General features: G+C 28.2%; 1 protein-coding gene across 2 annotated transcripts in view; it reads right to left on the minus strand.

Annotated features, from left to right (window-relative positions):
- Window positions 1–18,392, minus strand: part of LOC136091512 (uncharacterized) — a 90,008-nt gene that overhangs the window by 65,204 nt on the left and 6,412 nt on the right. The window contains exons 3-6 of one of the 2 annotated variants that reach the window (XM_065819154.1): window positions 12,213–12,419; window positions 7,699–7,905; window positions 6,688–6,770; window positions 6,452–6,613 (exon numbers count right to left, since the gene is read on the minus strand). In XM_065819154.1, coding sequence (XP_065675226.1) covers window positions 6,452–6,613; window positions 6,688–6,770; window positions 7,699–7,905; window positions 12,213–12,419 — 659 coding nt within the window. The remainder of the gene's footprint in view (window positions 1–6,451; window positions 6,614–6,687; window positions 6,771–7,698; window positions 7,906–12,212; window positions 12,420–18,392) is intronic. The other variant, XM_065819155.1, reaches the window with a different exon arrangement.

Here is an 18,392-nt window from a genome sequence, read left to right on the forward strand (position 1 = left end):
AAAAATATATATAATATTAAGAAATATTACAACAGCTGTGTATGGGAGTAATTTAGTGGGTTACCCTAGTAGAATAATGTAGTTATTTTTAGTTGTTAGTTAGTTGTTAATTAGTTAGGTTTGTAGCAAACTTGGTAATTTTTTAATAAACTTGGTAATTTATTTTCATTGCGGCACTTTGATATAACTTTGGTTCTTTTATTTAGCAGTTCCTCAGGTTTTGGATACGATATATGGTTGTTATACCTGGTTTTCCATTCACCTTCTGTTAATCCAATTGTGGATTTGCACTTACCATTCAGGGGGCATTCTGCTTTGTTTTGACAATTGCATTTTGGGTCATTATTTTCAATTCTTGGGAAGAGAATTTTTTTATTGTGGCTTTTTATAATTTTTCTATATTTTCAGTGCAACTGTAGCTTACCTTTAAAGTGCTTCTGTTTAAGATTTTGCAAAGTTTGTGTGTTTTAGGAAAGTTTTTTTCTAGTATATTTAAGAACATTTTAGCAACATTTGCGGAGACATTTTCATTAAATGGGGGGTTGAACCATATGATATTGCGTTTACGATTTTTTTGGGGTACTTTTTGTTTGATCTGATCAAGGGTTGAGTTAAGCGATTGCAAAATGCAAAATCTAGAAAAATATCTGGTCTTCTTGGTAAATTTGTAGTTTATGCAAAACTGTGTTCTTTGTTTTTCAGGGGGTAAATCAACTTAAATTTGTTAGCGAAAACATTATAAAAAATAAATCAATAAACTTACGACTACAAAAGTAATAACACTATAGTCACTAACTGCGCTATAAAAGTAATAACACTATAATAGTGTTATTACTTTTATAGCCCTTTATTTTGTAATTCATTTTTTGTTCAAACAACATAAGTAATCCCAAATTTTAATTGAAGTAGAAAAGCATCTAGAAAAATAGAGTGGATATTTAAATAATATTTAAAACTAAAGGAACTTAAACAACTTTATAAAAATGTACTGTATAAAAAGTTTAGCAATATGAAAAACATTACTGTAAAAACCCACATTAAATTTAAAATCAACCAATCAAAACTTTTTATTGGTTGATTTTAAAATTAACGCACGTTTTTACAGACTATTAGAGTCTTTTACAGACTATTTATTATTATTATTATTATTATTATTATTATTATTATTATTATTATTATTATTATTATTATTATTATTATTATTATTACAGACGTTTTTCATAATGCTAAACTTTTTATAAAGTTCTTAAAAGTTCCTGAAGTTTAATAATATTTGAATATCCACTTTATTTTTTCTAGATGCTTTTCTACTTAAATACAAGTTTGGAATTACTTATGTTATTCAAGCAAAGAATGAACTTTAAAAGTTATAAGTGCTTTATAAAAGTAATAACACTATTATAGTTATATTACTTTTATATTGCAGTTAGTGACTAGAGTGTTATTACTTTTGTAGTCGTAAGTTTATTGTTTTGTTTTTTATAACTTTTTCGCTAACAAACTCATAATAATTTGCTCCTTGAAAACAAAGTAAATGGATTTGCATAAACTAAAATTTTGAAGACCAGATATTTTTCCAGATTTTGCAAATCGCTTAATTCAACCCTTGCTGATATTTAAGCGAATAGTTTTTGTATCTGCTTTTTTTTAGTGCTTGTTCATAATCATTTTTAAATTGATTAAACATAACTTTGTTTTGGAATTTTGCAAAAGTCTGTTGGATATTGAAGTAGGTAAGTGTTTGATAATTGAAGATTATCGATGGGTTTTTTGAAAAGCTTATGGATGTTTTAAGCTAAATTAAAGGTGACATCAAGGAAGTTATCTGATTTAAGATTTGTTTTTATATCTATTTGAAATCCAACATCTTTAAAATTTTGGATTATGTTTATTCGCATTCGTTCCGTTTGTTTGTCGTTAGAATTACATATTATCAACAAGCCATCATCACGGTATAAAACCCTGTCGGTTTTTATAATTATATTGGATAGTTTATTGAGTATTTAGATCCCTACAAGTTCACAAATTTCAGCGCCATCGTAGCTGCCCATTGTTACATCAAAACTTTCATGATTCACTTTTTTTATCCACATGCTTTTGTTGTAGTAGTGCAGGGATTTTCAGTTATGTTTTATAATTCTAATTTGGTTGTCTGTTATTGTGGTGTGTTGCTTTGCAAAGGAAATGGCTTTATTAAATATTTCGGTAGTTTTAGATGAATAAAATTCATCTATGATGAATTGGATGAAGAAACAACTATTTTTGTCTGCAATGCCGTTAAACCAATTAATAACTTATGTAATTAGCATACTAAAATTTAAATGAAGTTTAAATCTTAGTATGCTAAAAGTAAAGTTTTTCATGAGCCAAAAAACTACTTTGGCAATACTGTGGCTTGAAAAATGTTCTTCTTTAAGCACTGATTGTTATGGGGCAGGTGGATTTGTTAACACAGTTCCAACTTTTTTCCTTAATTGTTCCTTGGTTATATAATATCCTGTGATTGTGCAAATTAATAATGGATTTGATGTTTGGCATACACAAGTAACTCATTTTAATTGTATTTTGAGTAAATATTTTGCAAGTTTGTGACCAACTGGAAAATGCAAATTAACCATGACCAAAAAACGACTGCCTATTTTTTATATTTGTTTTTTTAAACAGTAAGCAAGCTTGCAAATAAAATGAATTAATACATCTTGAAAAGGAGGAATCACTTGGTGAAAAATACTTTCATTTCATTTGAAAAATTAGTTGTAAATCTTCGAAAGTTTGAGAAAAACTTATTAGTATGCTAGGAGGGCATTTACAGTCAATATATACAACTCGCAAACTTCTGTGCTATGGTGACAACAAATAAACCTTCACTTTTTTTAATCCAAGCTTCATTAAACTTTCATTAATTGAAGGAGAAAAACCAGTTATATCTAAAATCAAGAATTTGTATATGTTTTACATTAATACTTTAAAACAAATGTTAATGTACTATGTATTTTGCCATAGATTGATGTAAATTTTTCCTTAATTGGATTTAATACCCAAATTGTAGAATTTTTTAAACAAACCTACAATTTGGGTATTAAATCTTGGATTTAATACCCAAATTGTAGGTTTGTTTAAAAAATTATTATTGTGATCTTTTAGAGTAATAAAACAATAAGAGTCTTTTAGTTAATTACGTTCAACTCTGTTGGAAACATCATGACTAATTAAAAGGTGTTTACTTTCAATATTTATTTGATTTTTCAGATTTTGGTCAACCTTTTTAAAGGTAGCAATGTTCTTAAAGAGGTGGTTAAAAACTTTTTGGTTATAAGTAGTCTGTACAACCCAGAGGTTTCGTTGGCTTGAGTTAAAGTTTTATGTGATTTGGGCAAAGATTCTATTTTGCTCAAGACTTTTTTTGGAACTTGTTTTTTATATTAAAATTTTTTTAACTAAATTAATCATTTTTAAACATTTTTTACTTTAAGTCGCCTTCTAATCTTATGTAAAACAACAGCAAATAAAAGCAAATAAATGTAAACGAACAAATTTAAATGAAAACAAAGTTTGACAAAACTGTAATACAACAATTAATTATGTAGTATAAAAATTGTACTGAGTAACTCTAACAAAAACTTCTCTGATAAAAAAATAAAAATAAAAAATACTCCTGAAGAATATAACTTGAATGATAACTCAGACTAATTGCTATAGACCTACTGAATTACTGACTGTTGTTTCCTGAAATAAAATTTATGATCACCTTGATGTAGTCATAAGGTCAAAGCCCAAACTCTTAAACATGTTTTTGAGAGACTAACAATAGTAGAAAAAGAATACAGTTTTTAAAATCAAACTTAAAGCCCTAGATCTGCTCAAATAGTGTTGCATAACTTAACTAACATTTTTGCCCCTTAGCTCATCAAACCTTGTAAAAGCAACAAATATTAGACATAAATGACCTAACCCTTAAATATATAACTATAGACAATTACAATACCTTCATACACTTTACTGTACTTTGCATGATTTTAGTACAGCTTTTTAGTAACAATAATATCTTTTTAACAAATTTTCCATATCTTTTTTTGAAAATGATCAAATAATATGTAAAGCCAATCTCTGCATAATACAGTCTTCTCTGTTTGACCAGCACTTTTGCGCTCTTGCAGTTTTGCGCTTGTCCACACTCCGGCCATTATTATGGCTGGCGCTTTTTTAAGCACTTGCCAAAAAATTTCAATCGTATTTTTAAAGATTGTATTAAAAATGTAAAAAAAGGTTCTATTTCCTTCCAAACTTCTATTTCCTCTAGCATAGAGAAGGCCAGTCATGATGCATATCAAAAGCTTATAAATACAGTATATAAATTGGCCATCAATTTGATAGACAGTAAGGACTATGGTGGAACCAATGCTGCTTCTTTAAAGCTTGGCATTGACAGCATATTTGATGAAAACAGACCTTTGCCATGTGCCACCTTTTGGGAAAAATTGATCAGTTGCACAGCCAATGGTGCTGGCGTTAAGATGGGTCACAAAGAAGGTCTTCACAAAAAACTTTGCTGAGATGGTGATCACCCTTGGTTGGTACCAATACATTGCATCAACCATCTAATGGAATTAGCTGTTAAAGATGCATTCTTTGAACCGTCTTTTAAAGATGTTGATAGGCTTTACGAAAATATTTTTCATATGCAAGTCTTCAGGAGTTATAAAAGGAGAAATTACTAAAGCAGCCGAAGTGCTTAATATAAGTTCTTACATCTTTCCTAAATTGAAAGGTACAAGGTTTATACCACATAGTCGCACAGCTATTTCCAGTCTCCTTAATATGCGGCCAGCTGTTATCCTAACATTTGAAAACACTCTGGTATCTAAAAAGGGTAAAAATTAAACCAGAAGTAAAATAAAGGGGATCCTAAAACAACTCAAATCTTATAGAGTGCTTTGTAAAGTTTGCGTCTATTTAGATGTCATTGAAAAGGTTTCTCCTCTCTCCAAAGTATTTGAAGATGATAGCCTGCTACCTTTTGAAGTGAAGCTATTACTAGATCGAACTTTAATGGAAATAAGTGACCTTTTAGAAAGTGCAGGAAAGCCGAAGGAGTTGTTAGACAGTTGTTTAGCTTGCTTTCAAGTTGATGCAATAGAACCAAATAACCTTATTTCTAATTTCTATAAGTATGGTCACATGCTAAAATTACCCGCTAACCGTGAGCAAACTGCAATTATTCAAGAAAATTTTACTTTTCTAAGTATGCCATCAACAGAGGAAGCCTCCAACTAAAAAAAAAGAGTTACTCTATATTGTTGTAAACTTTGAAAACTCGATTTGAATGTTTTAATGATCCGGTATTTACAAACATGGTTTGGATGGACCCAAGAAACTGATTAATCAATAAAAACCCAACATACAGCAATGACATGATTGAATACCTATATAATCATTTTAAAGTACCCCTAGTTTATGCTGGATTTGACAAGTCAAAAATTATAAATGGAAATGATTCCGGTTTTTTGTTAAAAGTCAATTTGCTAATGATAGAATAAAAGAAAACTGTGCTTCAGAAGTTTGGATGTACATTTTAAGATTCAAAAAAACAGAGTTCTTTAATGTTTCACTTATTGCAGAAGTGGTGCTTTCAATTGCTGGTTCAAATTCTGGAGTCGAGCGAATGTTTAGTATATTGAAGATCAAAACTCAAACACAACACAATGACAATGTTGATGTGTATGGGCTATAACAATAAGTTATGGACGGAGATTAAGAGAGAGGCAATAAAAAAACGAGCACTAAACATATATCTTGAGACTCATCAAAAAATAAAGATTGATGAACATTTACCAATAAATCAATCGCTTTCAGTCTCAATCGATGTAGATGTTAGCAATTTGGAGTCACAAGAAAATGCAGACTCAGATGACAAAAGAAAAAATTCAACCCTACTTTGCTTATTAAAATACTTAAAGTATTCTTAAAATACTTAAAGGTTCTTAAACTAAATTAATATTGTTTCGAGGTTTAATTTTATTTTAATAAGAAAAATAAGTCCTCATTTTTTTATTTGAGATGCTTGCATGTTTAAATGTTTTCATAATAAAAAAGATCTGTAAACAAAATTAGTAAAATTAGTTAACAATTACGAAATTTTGGAGTGACTCAATGGTTAGCACTTCGAAATGTGAATAGATAATGCTGATTTGCAAGAGGGCAACTTCTGATTAAAGAAGCACAAAAAACAAATAATTTCTAAAATCGCGCACACCAGACAAATAATGAACGCCCAGTCAGCACTTTTTCGTGCGCTGGCGCTAAATTTCAAAAGAAGAAGATGATATTATACCTCAAAATAAGTATAACAAATGTTCTTCACATCTAAATTGGATCAGCTTAAACACTTATCTTCAATCAAACAATAATAGTGTGCAAAACTGTATACACTAATACTACATTATATTTATACCTGTATTTATGCATATGAACAGCAGGTTGTTTCCAGTTACCAAGATCTTTATGCCCAAACATTACATAAAGGTCATAATCAAAATTCAATGCCACAAAATAAAAACGTATGGAAATCATGTTATGATCACAAACTGGAACTTTGAACAACTGGCTGTTAAACCTAAACATTATGTTTTTAAGAAGCAAAAAAAAAACTTTTTAAACTGCAATTAAAATAAAAATTAAATTTTATACAGCTGCTTTGCATTTTGATTAGTTTGCTCTTTGTTAATAAGTTCCATTTCCTTGTTCCAAGATTTTGATTTGCCATTTTCTTCCTGTGTTATAAAGCAAAGTCAACTTTTTTAAATTTAATTTTTTTACATGAGCTACAAATCCATAAAACACAGCTATATACAAACTATTTTCTTTTACTTCTTAATTATTTCAACCTGATTTAACTAGATGTAAACATTGAAAAAAAACCATTTAAGCAAACTTTCAATAAATTGTTTGAACAAGTTGTTACCAATAATAACAAACTAATACCTTGAATTATAAAACAATAAATAAAACTATTACATAAACAAACTAGTTTATTACCAAATATTTATTATAAATAAATAATTTTTTATATTAATTTTTATATTTGTTTATATTAATATATAATTGTTATATTTGTTTTATATTATTTGTTATATTAATTGTTATTATTTTTTGTATATTAATGTTATTAGCAAATATTTATTAAAAACAAAATATCACATTATTATAAGCTAAAGTTTTTTTTTATCTTTAAACATTATACAAAAATCTTTGAAACTTGTAAAAAACAACATGTTATAAAAATGATTAAAAAAATTTTATCAAAAAATAATACAAATTTCAAAATAGTCATGCAAAGATTTTGTTTACGTAATTTAGCATTAAGTAAAAGTAGTAAAAACCAACTAAAACATTTATAAGGTATATATTTAGAGTAAGTTATTTTCAAGCTTTCTAAAAAACCCATAATAATAAAGAAAAGTCATTTTAATAAGCATTTACAGATAGTATATTTAATTTGAAAACAACTGAAGCAAAGAAAATAACAGAATTAACAAGAAATTAAAAATAACATCTTAAAGCTGAGAAAAATAGACTGGTTAAGTTTAAGGCAAAATTAGAGGTAGCAAAAAAAGGCAAACTTGATGTTAAATTTACATAAATATTTGATTAATAATAAAAACTGAAAAATCATAAAAAGAAAATCAAAACTAAATGTACCGAATTTTCAGCTTTTGGTGGAAGAGAACTTGAATTATTAGAAGGTTCTCGTTGAACAGGCTCTTGAATAATTTTATCAATATTAGCATCATCACCATCAACTTTAGATAAAATGTTGTTAGTAGAATCGTTAATATGCTTATTTTCTTGTATATCTGATTCTGATGTGGTTATGTTTTCAAGAGACACGTCATCATAAACAAGGATCTAAAGTAAAACCATTTGTAACATAGTTTTAATATATTATTATTTGCCCTTAAATCATTCAAAACATAATATTTTCATAGTACAAAAAATGTTGCTTAAAGTTAGCAAGTTTTAAAAGGAAGTAAGAGTCCTTAACATTCTGAAACATTACTATTAATAAATACTAATGTTACTATTGATAAATACTAATTTATCAACCAATAAATCAGTTTATTTATACGTCGAGATAATTTGATCTTCTTTTTTGATCTTTATTGTTTTTCTGGAATTTTTTTTTTAGAAAATCTTTTTAAAAGCATTAAAGAAATGGTTAGTTTTTTTCAACAAGAACACCAATTATTTAATTCTTTACATATATTAAATATGATATATACATACAATTATTAAAATATGTAAAATTTTTATAACTAACTATATTAAATAATGGTTTTTCTTGATGTTTCTGCAAATTTCATAATTATCTAAGATTTAACTTCAACATGATAATTAAGGTATAACTTATAAAATGATTTAAAGCCATTTCATAAATAAAGCAAGTTGTAACAAATCACTTAAGTATATCAACTTTTAAAAAAATTAAACAAATTTAAAACACATTTATTATCTTGATAGTAATTAATAATTTATCACTTGATAATATTAAATATCACAATAGGGCAATATAAATTACTACAAAAAATGTCTAAAATAAATAAATACAGAATAAGTAACAAAATAACCAGGTACTGAAATAAACAAGGCAAAAAGTCATTAAATAAGTTCCAAGTTCTTTGTTATTTCTTGTTTATAAAGTAAAAGATTTAAGGATTGCATGGAAACGTATTAAATTTTAAAACTTTTTAGATTTATGCTATAAAAAAAATATTTGATAAATAAATGTATATTAATTTAGATGTTTTTAAATAGATTTCATCAAATTCGGGTATAAAATCATAGTTTATTTAAAATATATTTTAACAAAACTACATTACTTTTACTTAAAAAAGAGCCATCGGATGGATTTCCTTTCAACTTGGTACTGGATGATCATACTTTTGTAAGGTGCTAAGATGTTTTGTTCAAACATCAGTTTATCTACTCAATAAATTTTTCTGCCAACTTTGAGAGATTTTTCTTGTTAATGTTTGTGATTTATGTCAAAGACTGTTTTACCTGCACAAATTCTGCAAGCGCACCAGTTGAAAGAACATTTGACTACCATCAGAAAGAATACTTAGTTTATACTAGAGAAATGATAAGAATAGCACTTTTCTCTCCCCAAACACCATTAAAAAAAAAAATCTGCCATTGCTTAAAAGCTTTTAAAATCTAAGCAACATTGCAACTTGGAAAGCCTGTCATGCTTTGATTATCAAGAACATCAATGCAAGCAAATAACAGTACTTTGACTTTCTTTGATCTACCAGTATCTTGTACCCTTTTAAAAGTTCTTGCTAGAAAATAGTTGGTTTAACATGACTCATGCAATTACCATTGGGTAAAAAATCAGTGCTTTCAAAAAGTCAACATTTTTGTTTAAAAATTTACTCCGCTTTTGTTTTAAACTTTCTGTGAAAAAATTGCAATTTTAAAATCACAAACTATGCTTACACATGATGTATTTTTCAGATTGTAAAACAAGAAGTTTGTGTGGTGATTTCAAGAAAGAAACAATAGTTGAGCAATAAAACTTCTTTTTCTCCAGAAAATATAATAACAATAATAATTCAAGGTTATAGCTATTGTTTTAGAAAGAAAAAAAAAAAACGGATTGCAGTATTAAGTTGCATTATAATAGCCTTCAGAATGATTGTTTCTAAAAATTTATTTATAGTTTCTTGATTAACTGTTTCTTAATTAGTTGTTTGTGAATTTCGTTTATTCCAATTGTATACAACTCTGATGATAAAAAAAAGTCTTAGTAAACACGATTTTATGATCTGCTTTGTTATGGAGTGCTGATTTCTTAGATGCAGTTGGTTGGTATTTAAAAGGTTTATGCAATTGATAGTTTCAAATATCTTGTGGATTTTATATTGATAGATTAGGTTACCCCTTGCTCTTCTTGTTTCTAAAGACATAATTCCTAATCTTTTTAGCCGGTCTTCTGTAATTTCTTTAAAGCTGTAATTTCTTAACTCATTAATAAATTTTGTCACTTTTCTTTGTATGCTTTCTACAGTTTTAATGTCACTTTTTAAGTACAGACATCAGACAAGCACTGAATATTCCAAGTGAGGTCTTACTAATGATAGATACAGTTATCTTATTGTGGTTCCATTAATACATTTGAACGTTTTTCTTATTAATCCTAAAAAACAATTTGCTTTATTAGTTACAGTTACAATATGTTCCTTTCATTTAAGGTCTTTTGCCAACAATACACCCAAGTCATTTTTCCTTTTCAGTTGTTATATGTTTATTTAGTTTGTAGCATTAATTTTGGTTATTTTGACCAAAGTGCATTACATTACATTTTTCCTTGTTGAAAATCATAGACAATGTTTTATTTCATAATTTATTAACAGCACTTTGTAAATTTAAATGGTCTGTTTCATTAGAAATAGCAGCTAATATTTTTGTGTCATCTGCAATAGTTTACAGTGACATGTAATACTGTCCAACATATCATAAATGTATAGAACAAATAGTATGGGTCCCAGCACCGAACCTTGAGGTACTCTGCTAGTTACCTGTATCCATTTCGATGTATACAGGTAATGTATATAAATAGAGATGTATATAATCTCCTAATAAGACTCTTTGTTTTCTATTGGTCAGAAAAGCACAAATCCATTTTATTAACTGATTATCTATCCCATATTTGCCTAGTTTATAAATAATTTTTTTATGGGAAACCTTTTCAAATGCAAAAAATCAAAAAATTAAAGTAAATAAAATCTGCTGGCATCCTTAGATTTAGAAAGTTTGTAAAAAAATTCATAAGTTTCCAATAAGTTAGTAGTACAACTATATTAAAACTAATATCATATAACTATAATAGTCAAAATAAAGTTTTTTAATATTAGGAATTTACTTAAATTTTATAAACATAACATTATTTTTACTTTATATTACAGTAGATTTGGAAACTTGGAAATTTACTAGGATTTTATAAATATAACAATTTTTTTTGTATTACTGAATGTTGGGAAATTTGAATGTAAAGAAAAGCTATGTTTTTTTTAATTTTTAACTTCTACATAATGATTTGATTAATATAAGTTCATTTTTTTAAATTAATTTTTTAACCACAAAACTAAATAAATTACAAATTTATTCATAATTTTACAAAATCAGGTTAGGTGTCACTTGTATAGTTAAAAACAAACCATTAGAGTGACACCTTAATAAAATAAACAAGTAAAACAAAAAACAAATAAGTAACAAAAAGTAATAGTTAATTAATTAAAGATAGCAAACTGAGAAAAAAGTAAATAAAAATAATTAAAAATCAATAAAAAGAGGAACAACCATTATTAAAAAAAGCAAGACCAATAAAAGAAAAAAGAGAAAAAAGTCAATGAAATAATATGAAATATAATGGATGACACAACGTTTAATGAGATATGATCAGAAGGATGATACTATATAAAAAATATATATACTTAAATATCAGGATGATCAAAAAAAGAAATCACTTGTATAAATAGCAACAAATGTAACAAGCAACAAAACCACCAAAAAAAAGAGAAATGCATGAATCAAAAAAATACAGATCAGCATAATTAATACACAGAAAGACATAAGACAACATAAACAATGCAATCAATATAAATCAATAAAACCATTTTTTAATAAATTACCTTTTTATAATTTTTTTTCCATTATCAAATTTACTATGAACAATGTTTCTTATTAACTGTTTGCAGTTATTTTGCTTTTTTAATGTTTTTTTTCTCCTCTTCTTATTTATAATTTTGAACATTTTTCTTATTTTCACTTTATTGGTTGTTTTTTTTTTATGTTCTATTCTAAATAATTTTCTTTATTTTTTTTTTTTTTTTTTTTTTCTTATTTTCACAGATTAAAAAAAGTTCCACCATTGGCATTATAATTGTTAGTTAGTTGAACTAATTCTACAGAATGGCATATTGCATCAACATTTTTTTTGTTGATGAAACAAAAAAAAAATGTTAATTAATTTTTGAAAATCTAATTTATATAAAACTAATTGTAATATCATTTTAAGGCAAACAATTGTGACTTTGCTATATATTATGTTTTTATTTTATAATAACTTAATCTTTCAAAAATAGTTTAAAATACATTGAAAAACCTTATAGCTCGATTTAGACCTTACCTTAAAACAATGATTTTTACTTTACCTTGACTGCATTAATGAATTTCATAGTTCCACTTTTGATGCTACGAAGTGTATTTAACATCTTTCCCCAACCTTTACCAGTTTTACCATCAGCTTTATTATCGACTTCATAAAGATTGTTATTTGTTGAACTATCAATGCAGTTGCTTTCTGTTGCATCTGATTCAGTATGGTTCTCACAAGGCTCATCTTCAGAAACCGGCATATTCTAAAATAAAATCATTTCTAATATTTTTTCAAATAATTTCTGGAAGCCATGCTTTTTTTTATATAAATAATAGCTTTATGCTATTTCACATAATATATAATTTATATTTCTTAAAATACCTATTCATTTGAATTTTACTTCAATTAACTGTACCCTATCATCAGCATGTATTACAAAAAACAATTTTTGTCGCATTCACAGCAATCGTCAGACGTTATCACCGCAGAAAAAAATTGTAACAATAAAAAATTATATACAAAAAATGCTATTGGGTGCATCAAACTTTACAATCCAATATTAAAACTATTTGAAAGCAATTGATATTTAAAACAAACAAATCATAGTAATCATAGTAATCAAAGAAAAATTAATTGATCAAATTTTATTTTAACAAGTTCATTATTATATTTCTTAAATTATATTTGTTTTGATATTTTAATTAGATTTGAAAGTAGGACTTATTTATAGCCACATACTCATATATTTAATAGCAATTATAATGAGAACAAAGTTAATGATTATTCAATACATATTTAAATTGCTTCTATACATAAACAAAATTATCTTCTATAAATTAAAGTAAAGTAAAGCAAGTACACAGCTCAAACTACTTTTTAAAAAATATGTGTATTAAAATCTTATACTTAAAATATTTAGACAGCCGATAATAAATAATGGTCAATTGTGCCAAGAAGTCTATCTATTTTAGTCATTATCATTCTTTGCTCTGAAAAAATCTTTTGATCTCTAAATTATTGATTCAAACAAGTAAGAATAACAGGAATGTGTTTGTCAAATTTTTAACCTAATGTTTTTATAAACCTTTAGTTACATGAATTTACTAATAAAGAACAACACACATATATAAAAAAATTCCATCAAAGTCAATAATCTTTTGTTTCTCAAAGAAACAACATATAAACTATGTTGTTTATTATGTTTATATACATGGCTTGTCGAAATTTTAGAGCAGCAACTTCATCTTTTCAAACTATTAATTTGGTGGATAATGGTTATCATTGTGCTAACTAATTTTCTGCCGCATTCCTCTTGTTCTATACACGTAAAACCATTATCAGTTATCCCATAATTAAAAAAGAGCAAAAGATGCACTTTTTTAATTATTGGAACACCTTAACAATACATTTTATGGTGCATTATTGTTTTTTATGGTGCATTATTGCTGGACCAGGGCCCCAGTCACTTCCATAATATGGAAGTAGATGCTCTTCTAATAGCAAATTATACGTTTGTTTTGATGTGTATCTTTGCATTAGAGAAAATCGTATAGTTTGTTTGTTTAGATTGAACTTTGCAGTTAATAAATAAACAATTTCTATATCTTTGATAATATATGCTTTTTAAAGGAAATAAAATTAACAAGCATACAGGCTCTGGTCAACTTACAAACACTACCTTTTAAAAACCATTCAGGTAATGGAACTAGGTTTCCATTCAAATAACTTTGTAGTGTTAAATTGTAGCTTTACAAGTCATTGTCGGTTGTAATACTCTCAATCTTAGTGTGACATCCCTTTCACATGGTTGTCTTTTAAATGAAAACCCTGGTGGACAAAAATGTTCTTGCTGGACAAGATCTGCCATGCTTTTAATTGTATCATATTTTCTGAAACAATCTGTTTCATCTTGCAAAAAATTATTATACTTGCGAACCACTGGAAGCTTGCATAAAGCTGAGCTTGATTAAATTAGAGCTGGCTTAATAAGATGCATTGGTTGGTAACAATTATTAGTATAGGATTATTAGAATAGTTTTATGTTTTACATTTACCTCTTTATAAAGATTTATCTTCAAAATGATCAATACATACCGATGAATTTTTTCTGCGAGGATCCAATCAGCTCGGTTGAAAAACTTAGTCCAACAATTTTGAAGGTCTAGATGATTGCTATCATGAAAACTAAAGTCAGTTATTTATGGTGCATTATTACTATTACTTGAACATTCTCCAATTTTTTGCTTATAGTTACTACTACAACCTACAGGGCAACTGCACGCATTTTTTGAGACAAATAAAGTATATCTTATATTTAAAATCTAAATATTTTAAATCTGTTAATCTGTATATTTTTAAACCATGTATTTTGACCCACTAATTTTTTGTCATACAGGCAACATATCCGGCCATACTATATAGTAGGCCACAGCATAGGGACATAAAGTACATGAATAAAAAAGTTAACATGTAAAAAACATTTTTTGCAGGTAGTGTTAAAAAAAAGGAAAAAACTTGCATAAAAAAGCAATGGTTATCTTATTAATTTTAGTAATAACAACAACAAAAAGTATAAGAATGAAAAGTTTAAACGATTACAGAATTTTAAGATCTAATCTTCGGTTTTTCTTAAATAAAAATCTAACAGAAATAGATATCAAAATAATTTTTTTTTTAACTTGGTAAATAGGTTATTTGTTAAAAGAATAAAAAAAAGTAGGTTTCGACTCATCACTGTTTACACAGAAATTTCATTAAAAGGCTTTTGATAGAAATTAAGAGGTGTCACAAAAGTTTAAACGATTTTATATAGTATCAATTATTTGCTAATTAATTGATAAATCTGGAGCGAAAATTTTTTTTATTTTCAAATAAAGTTAAAATGAGTAGTTTACAATCTAAAAATTCATCACAACATCATCAGGCAGCTTTTAATTCATTAAAAATCAACTTGAAATATTGCAAATTTTAAATCAATTTCAATTGCGTGCAAATGGGTCGAAAATCAGTTTCTAGTGAGATCAAATGGCAAGTGATTGGTATGACAAGGACAAAAAATCACACAAATATTCAAATAGGAAAAATATTTCACATTTCTGAATATTGCGTTCGAAAAACCATCAAAACCTGGGAACTTACCAAGGACGTCTCCAACATGCCACATACTGGGAGACCATCCAAACTGAGCAGAGAAAACCCCAGACTCAGCTACAAAAAGCTAGCACAAATCTTCAACAAGTCAAAAAATAATCCAAGAGTTAGCAGAGAGCTCGTGAGACAAACATTGTTGGACAAAGGTATTGGAACGTACATAGCTGCTAGAAAACCTATTCTTTCAATCTCAGATAAACGTAAACAACAAGTGTGGTCTGTAGAACAGTGAGCAAAAGTTATCTGGAGTGATGAAGCCAATTTTCAAGTCATAAACCGCAAGAGAAGAATCTATGTCAGAAGATTTGCAACTGAGAAATATTTAGACAGGTTTTTGCAACATCGTCAACAAGGCGGTGGAGGTTCGGTTGGCATCTGGGTATGTTTTTCTCACAAAGGTATAAGCTTCTGTGAGCTGTACAAAGGCCAAATTGATCAATACACCTACAAGAACACATTGGAAACGTCTTTAGTTCCATCAATCAGACACTTGTATGGCAGAAGCAAGCAATTCATCTTTCAACAAGACGCCCCATCTTGTTGAAAGATGAATTGCTTGCTTGTGAATTTGAAAGATGAATTCTTTTAGCTCACTCAGCTCACTCAATCAAAAATATATTATTTCACCAGATCTCAACCCAATTGAAAATATTTGGTCTCGGATCAACAATCAACTGACATACCATGAAATTCAATCAACTCAGCATTTGAAGCAATTCTTGAATGAGTACTGACTGAAGGTACCTCGCGTGATGTTCACAAAATAAGTTGAATTAATGCATAAGGGAGATTATCTTTGCTATAAAAACAAAGGAGGACACTTAAAATATTATTTTTGCTTTTTTTTTGCTTTTTTTGTTTGAATGTTGCAATTCGTTTAAACTTATATGCTTCTTATTTTTCCTATACAATTTTTGAAATTGTTTTTTTCTTACTAAATATCATAACTTTTATAATATGTTCATATTCATTTTAAATTTTCTTTAATGAATAAAAAAAATTAATTCAATATCATGTTACAGTTTTTTTTATTAAACAAAAACCAAACATACTTAATAAAATTCTGCAATGGTTTAAACTTTAGTGAATAGCTGTGTATATATATATATATATATACACATATTTTTTTTTTTTTTAAATATCTTCGCTTCCAACAAGGCTACAAGCAGCCACTAATTAAAGTTGGAAGTTACTGAAAGAGAAAAGATGAAGATTGTAGAGCAAGATAACGATTGATGGACGACTTAAAGGATTGCAAATTATATGAATCAGGATGAAGCAAATTATATGAAGCAAGATAAAGGAAGCGAATTCCAAAGAGCTGATGTTTGAGGAAAAAAACTAGACAAATAAGCGTTTTTGGAGCACTTAGGAACAGTCACAGAAAAAGGATGACACTTAATTGAATGACGAGTAACACGAGAATGAATTTTAGTAGATGGCACAAGAGACGCTAGCTCTTTAGAGCAGTGCCCATTATAGTATTTGTAGAAAAGAGAAAGAGAAGCAACATTACGACGATGTGATAATGGTTGGAGGTTGGTTGCAAGAGCAGGTCCAACTATGTTTACAATGCGTTTTTGCACCTTGTCTAAAGAAGAAAGGGCATCATTACAAGATCCGCCCCAGATATGGCAACAGTATTCCATACAAGGCCGGATTTGAGATTTATGGAGATAGAGAATAGAATCCGAAGTAAGAAAGTGACGAGCTCGATAAAAAGATGCAACCTTAGCAGATGCTAATTTTGCAACTGATTTGATATATGGTTTCCAAGAAAGATTGGAAGTAAGAGTTAATCCTAGAAGATGAAGAGTAGGTGACTCATCGAGTACATCACCGTTCATAAATATAGGAAGATCTAAATTATTGCGATAACGATTGGATAAAAAAAAAATGAGTTTTATCTGAATTAAAGTACACCAGCCACTGTGAGCCCCATGCTGTAGCAGAAGTGAGACCCTTTTCAAGCTCAAATGCCCCCTCCAAGCAATCAGAGGGTGTTGGTTTCTTATCACGACAAGAATAAATGGTAGTATCATCAGCAAACAATGCCATCTTAGATGTTAGAATATCTGGAAGATCGTTAATGTAAATTAAAAAGAGTATAGGGCCAAGAATAGAACCTTGAGGAACCCCTGAAGTTACACAATAAGAAGAGGAGTGTTGTCCATCGAGGACAACTTTTATGCTACGATTGGAAAGGAAGGATTCAATAATTTTAAAGATGTTGCCGGATACACCATAAGAAAAAAGCTTATGGAGAAGACCAACATCCCAAACTTTATCAAAAGCTTTTGAAATGTCAAGAGCGATGGCCTTAACCTTTCCACCTTCATCTAATGCACGATAAAACCTGTCAATTATTACTGTTAGCAAATCAGCTGTAGAACCAGAAGATCGAAATCCATATTGATGGTCAGAAAGTAAGTTATTAGATTCAAGATGAGAAATTAAGTGTTTGTTAATTAAAGATTCAAAAACCTTGCTTATGATAGGAAGAAGACTTATGGGACAGTAGTTAGACGAATCAGATCGCTCTCCTGAATTTTTGAAGATAGGGACAACAGATGCCGCTTTCCAGCAGGCTGGAAAACAAGACTTTGATAAGCACTTGTTGAATAGTTTTGAGAGTATAGACGACAGCTCCGGAGAATACTTCTGCAAGACAATAACAGGTATGCTGTCCGGGCCACAAGCTGTAGAAGAGTCTAGGCAGGAAATCGCTTTAGATACAAATGCTGGAGTGATATGAATGTCAAGCAATGGATTAACCTGTTTGTTGGCAATAACAGGTAGAACGAAACTAGTGGAATCAAGAGATGATATTGATGATAAGTTTTTAGCAAACAACTCGGCTTTGTCTTTAGGTGAGGTGACAAAGTCTGAACCATAAAAGAAAGGTGGAATTATAGATTTGCCCTTATTAATGATATTATTAAAGATTCTCCAGAAGTCACGAGAGCCTAATTTTTGAGATGAGATACGAGATTTCATGACCTGAGAATAGCGGGTTTTGCCATTAGACAAAACCTTTTTACAATTGTTTCTGGCAGTAATAAACAGACGTCTGTTTTCTGGAGAA

The sequence above is a fragment of the Hydra vulgaris genome, chromosome 15, assembly GCF_038396675.1.
Source record: "Hydra vulgaris chromosome 15, alternate assembly HydraT2T_AEP".
Lineage (NCBI taxonomy): Eukaryota > Metazoa > Cnidaria > Hydrozoa > Anthoathecata > Hydridae > Hydra > Hydra vulgaris.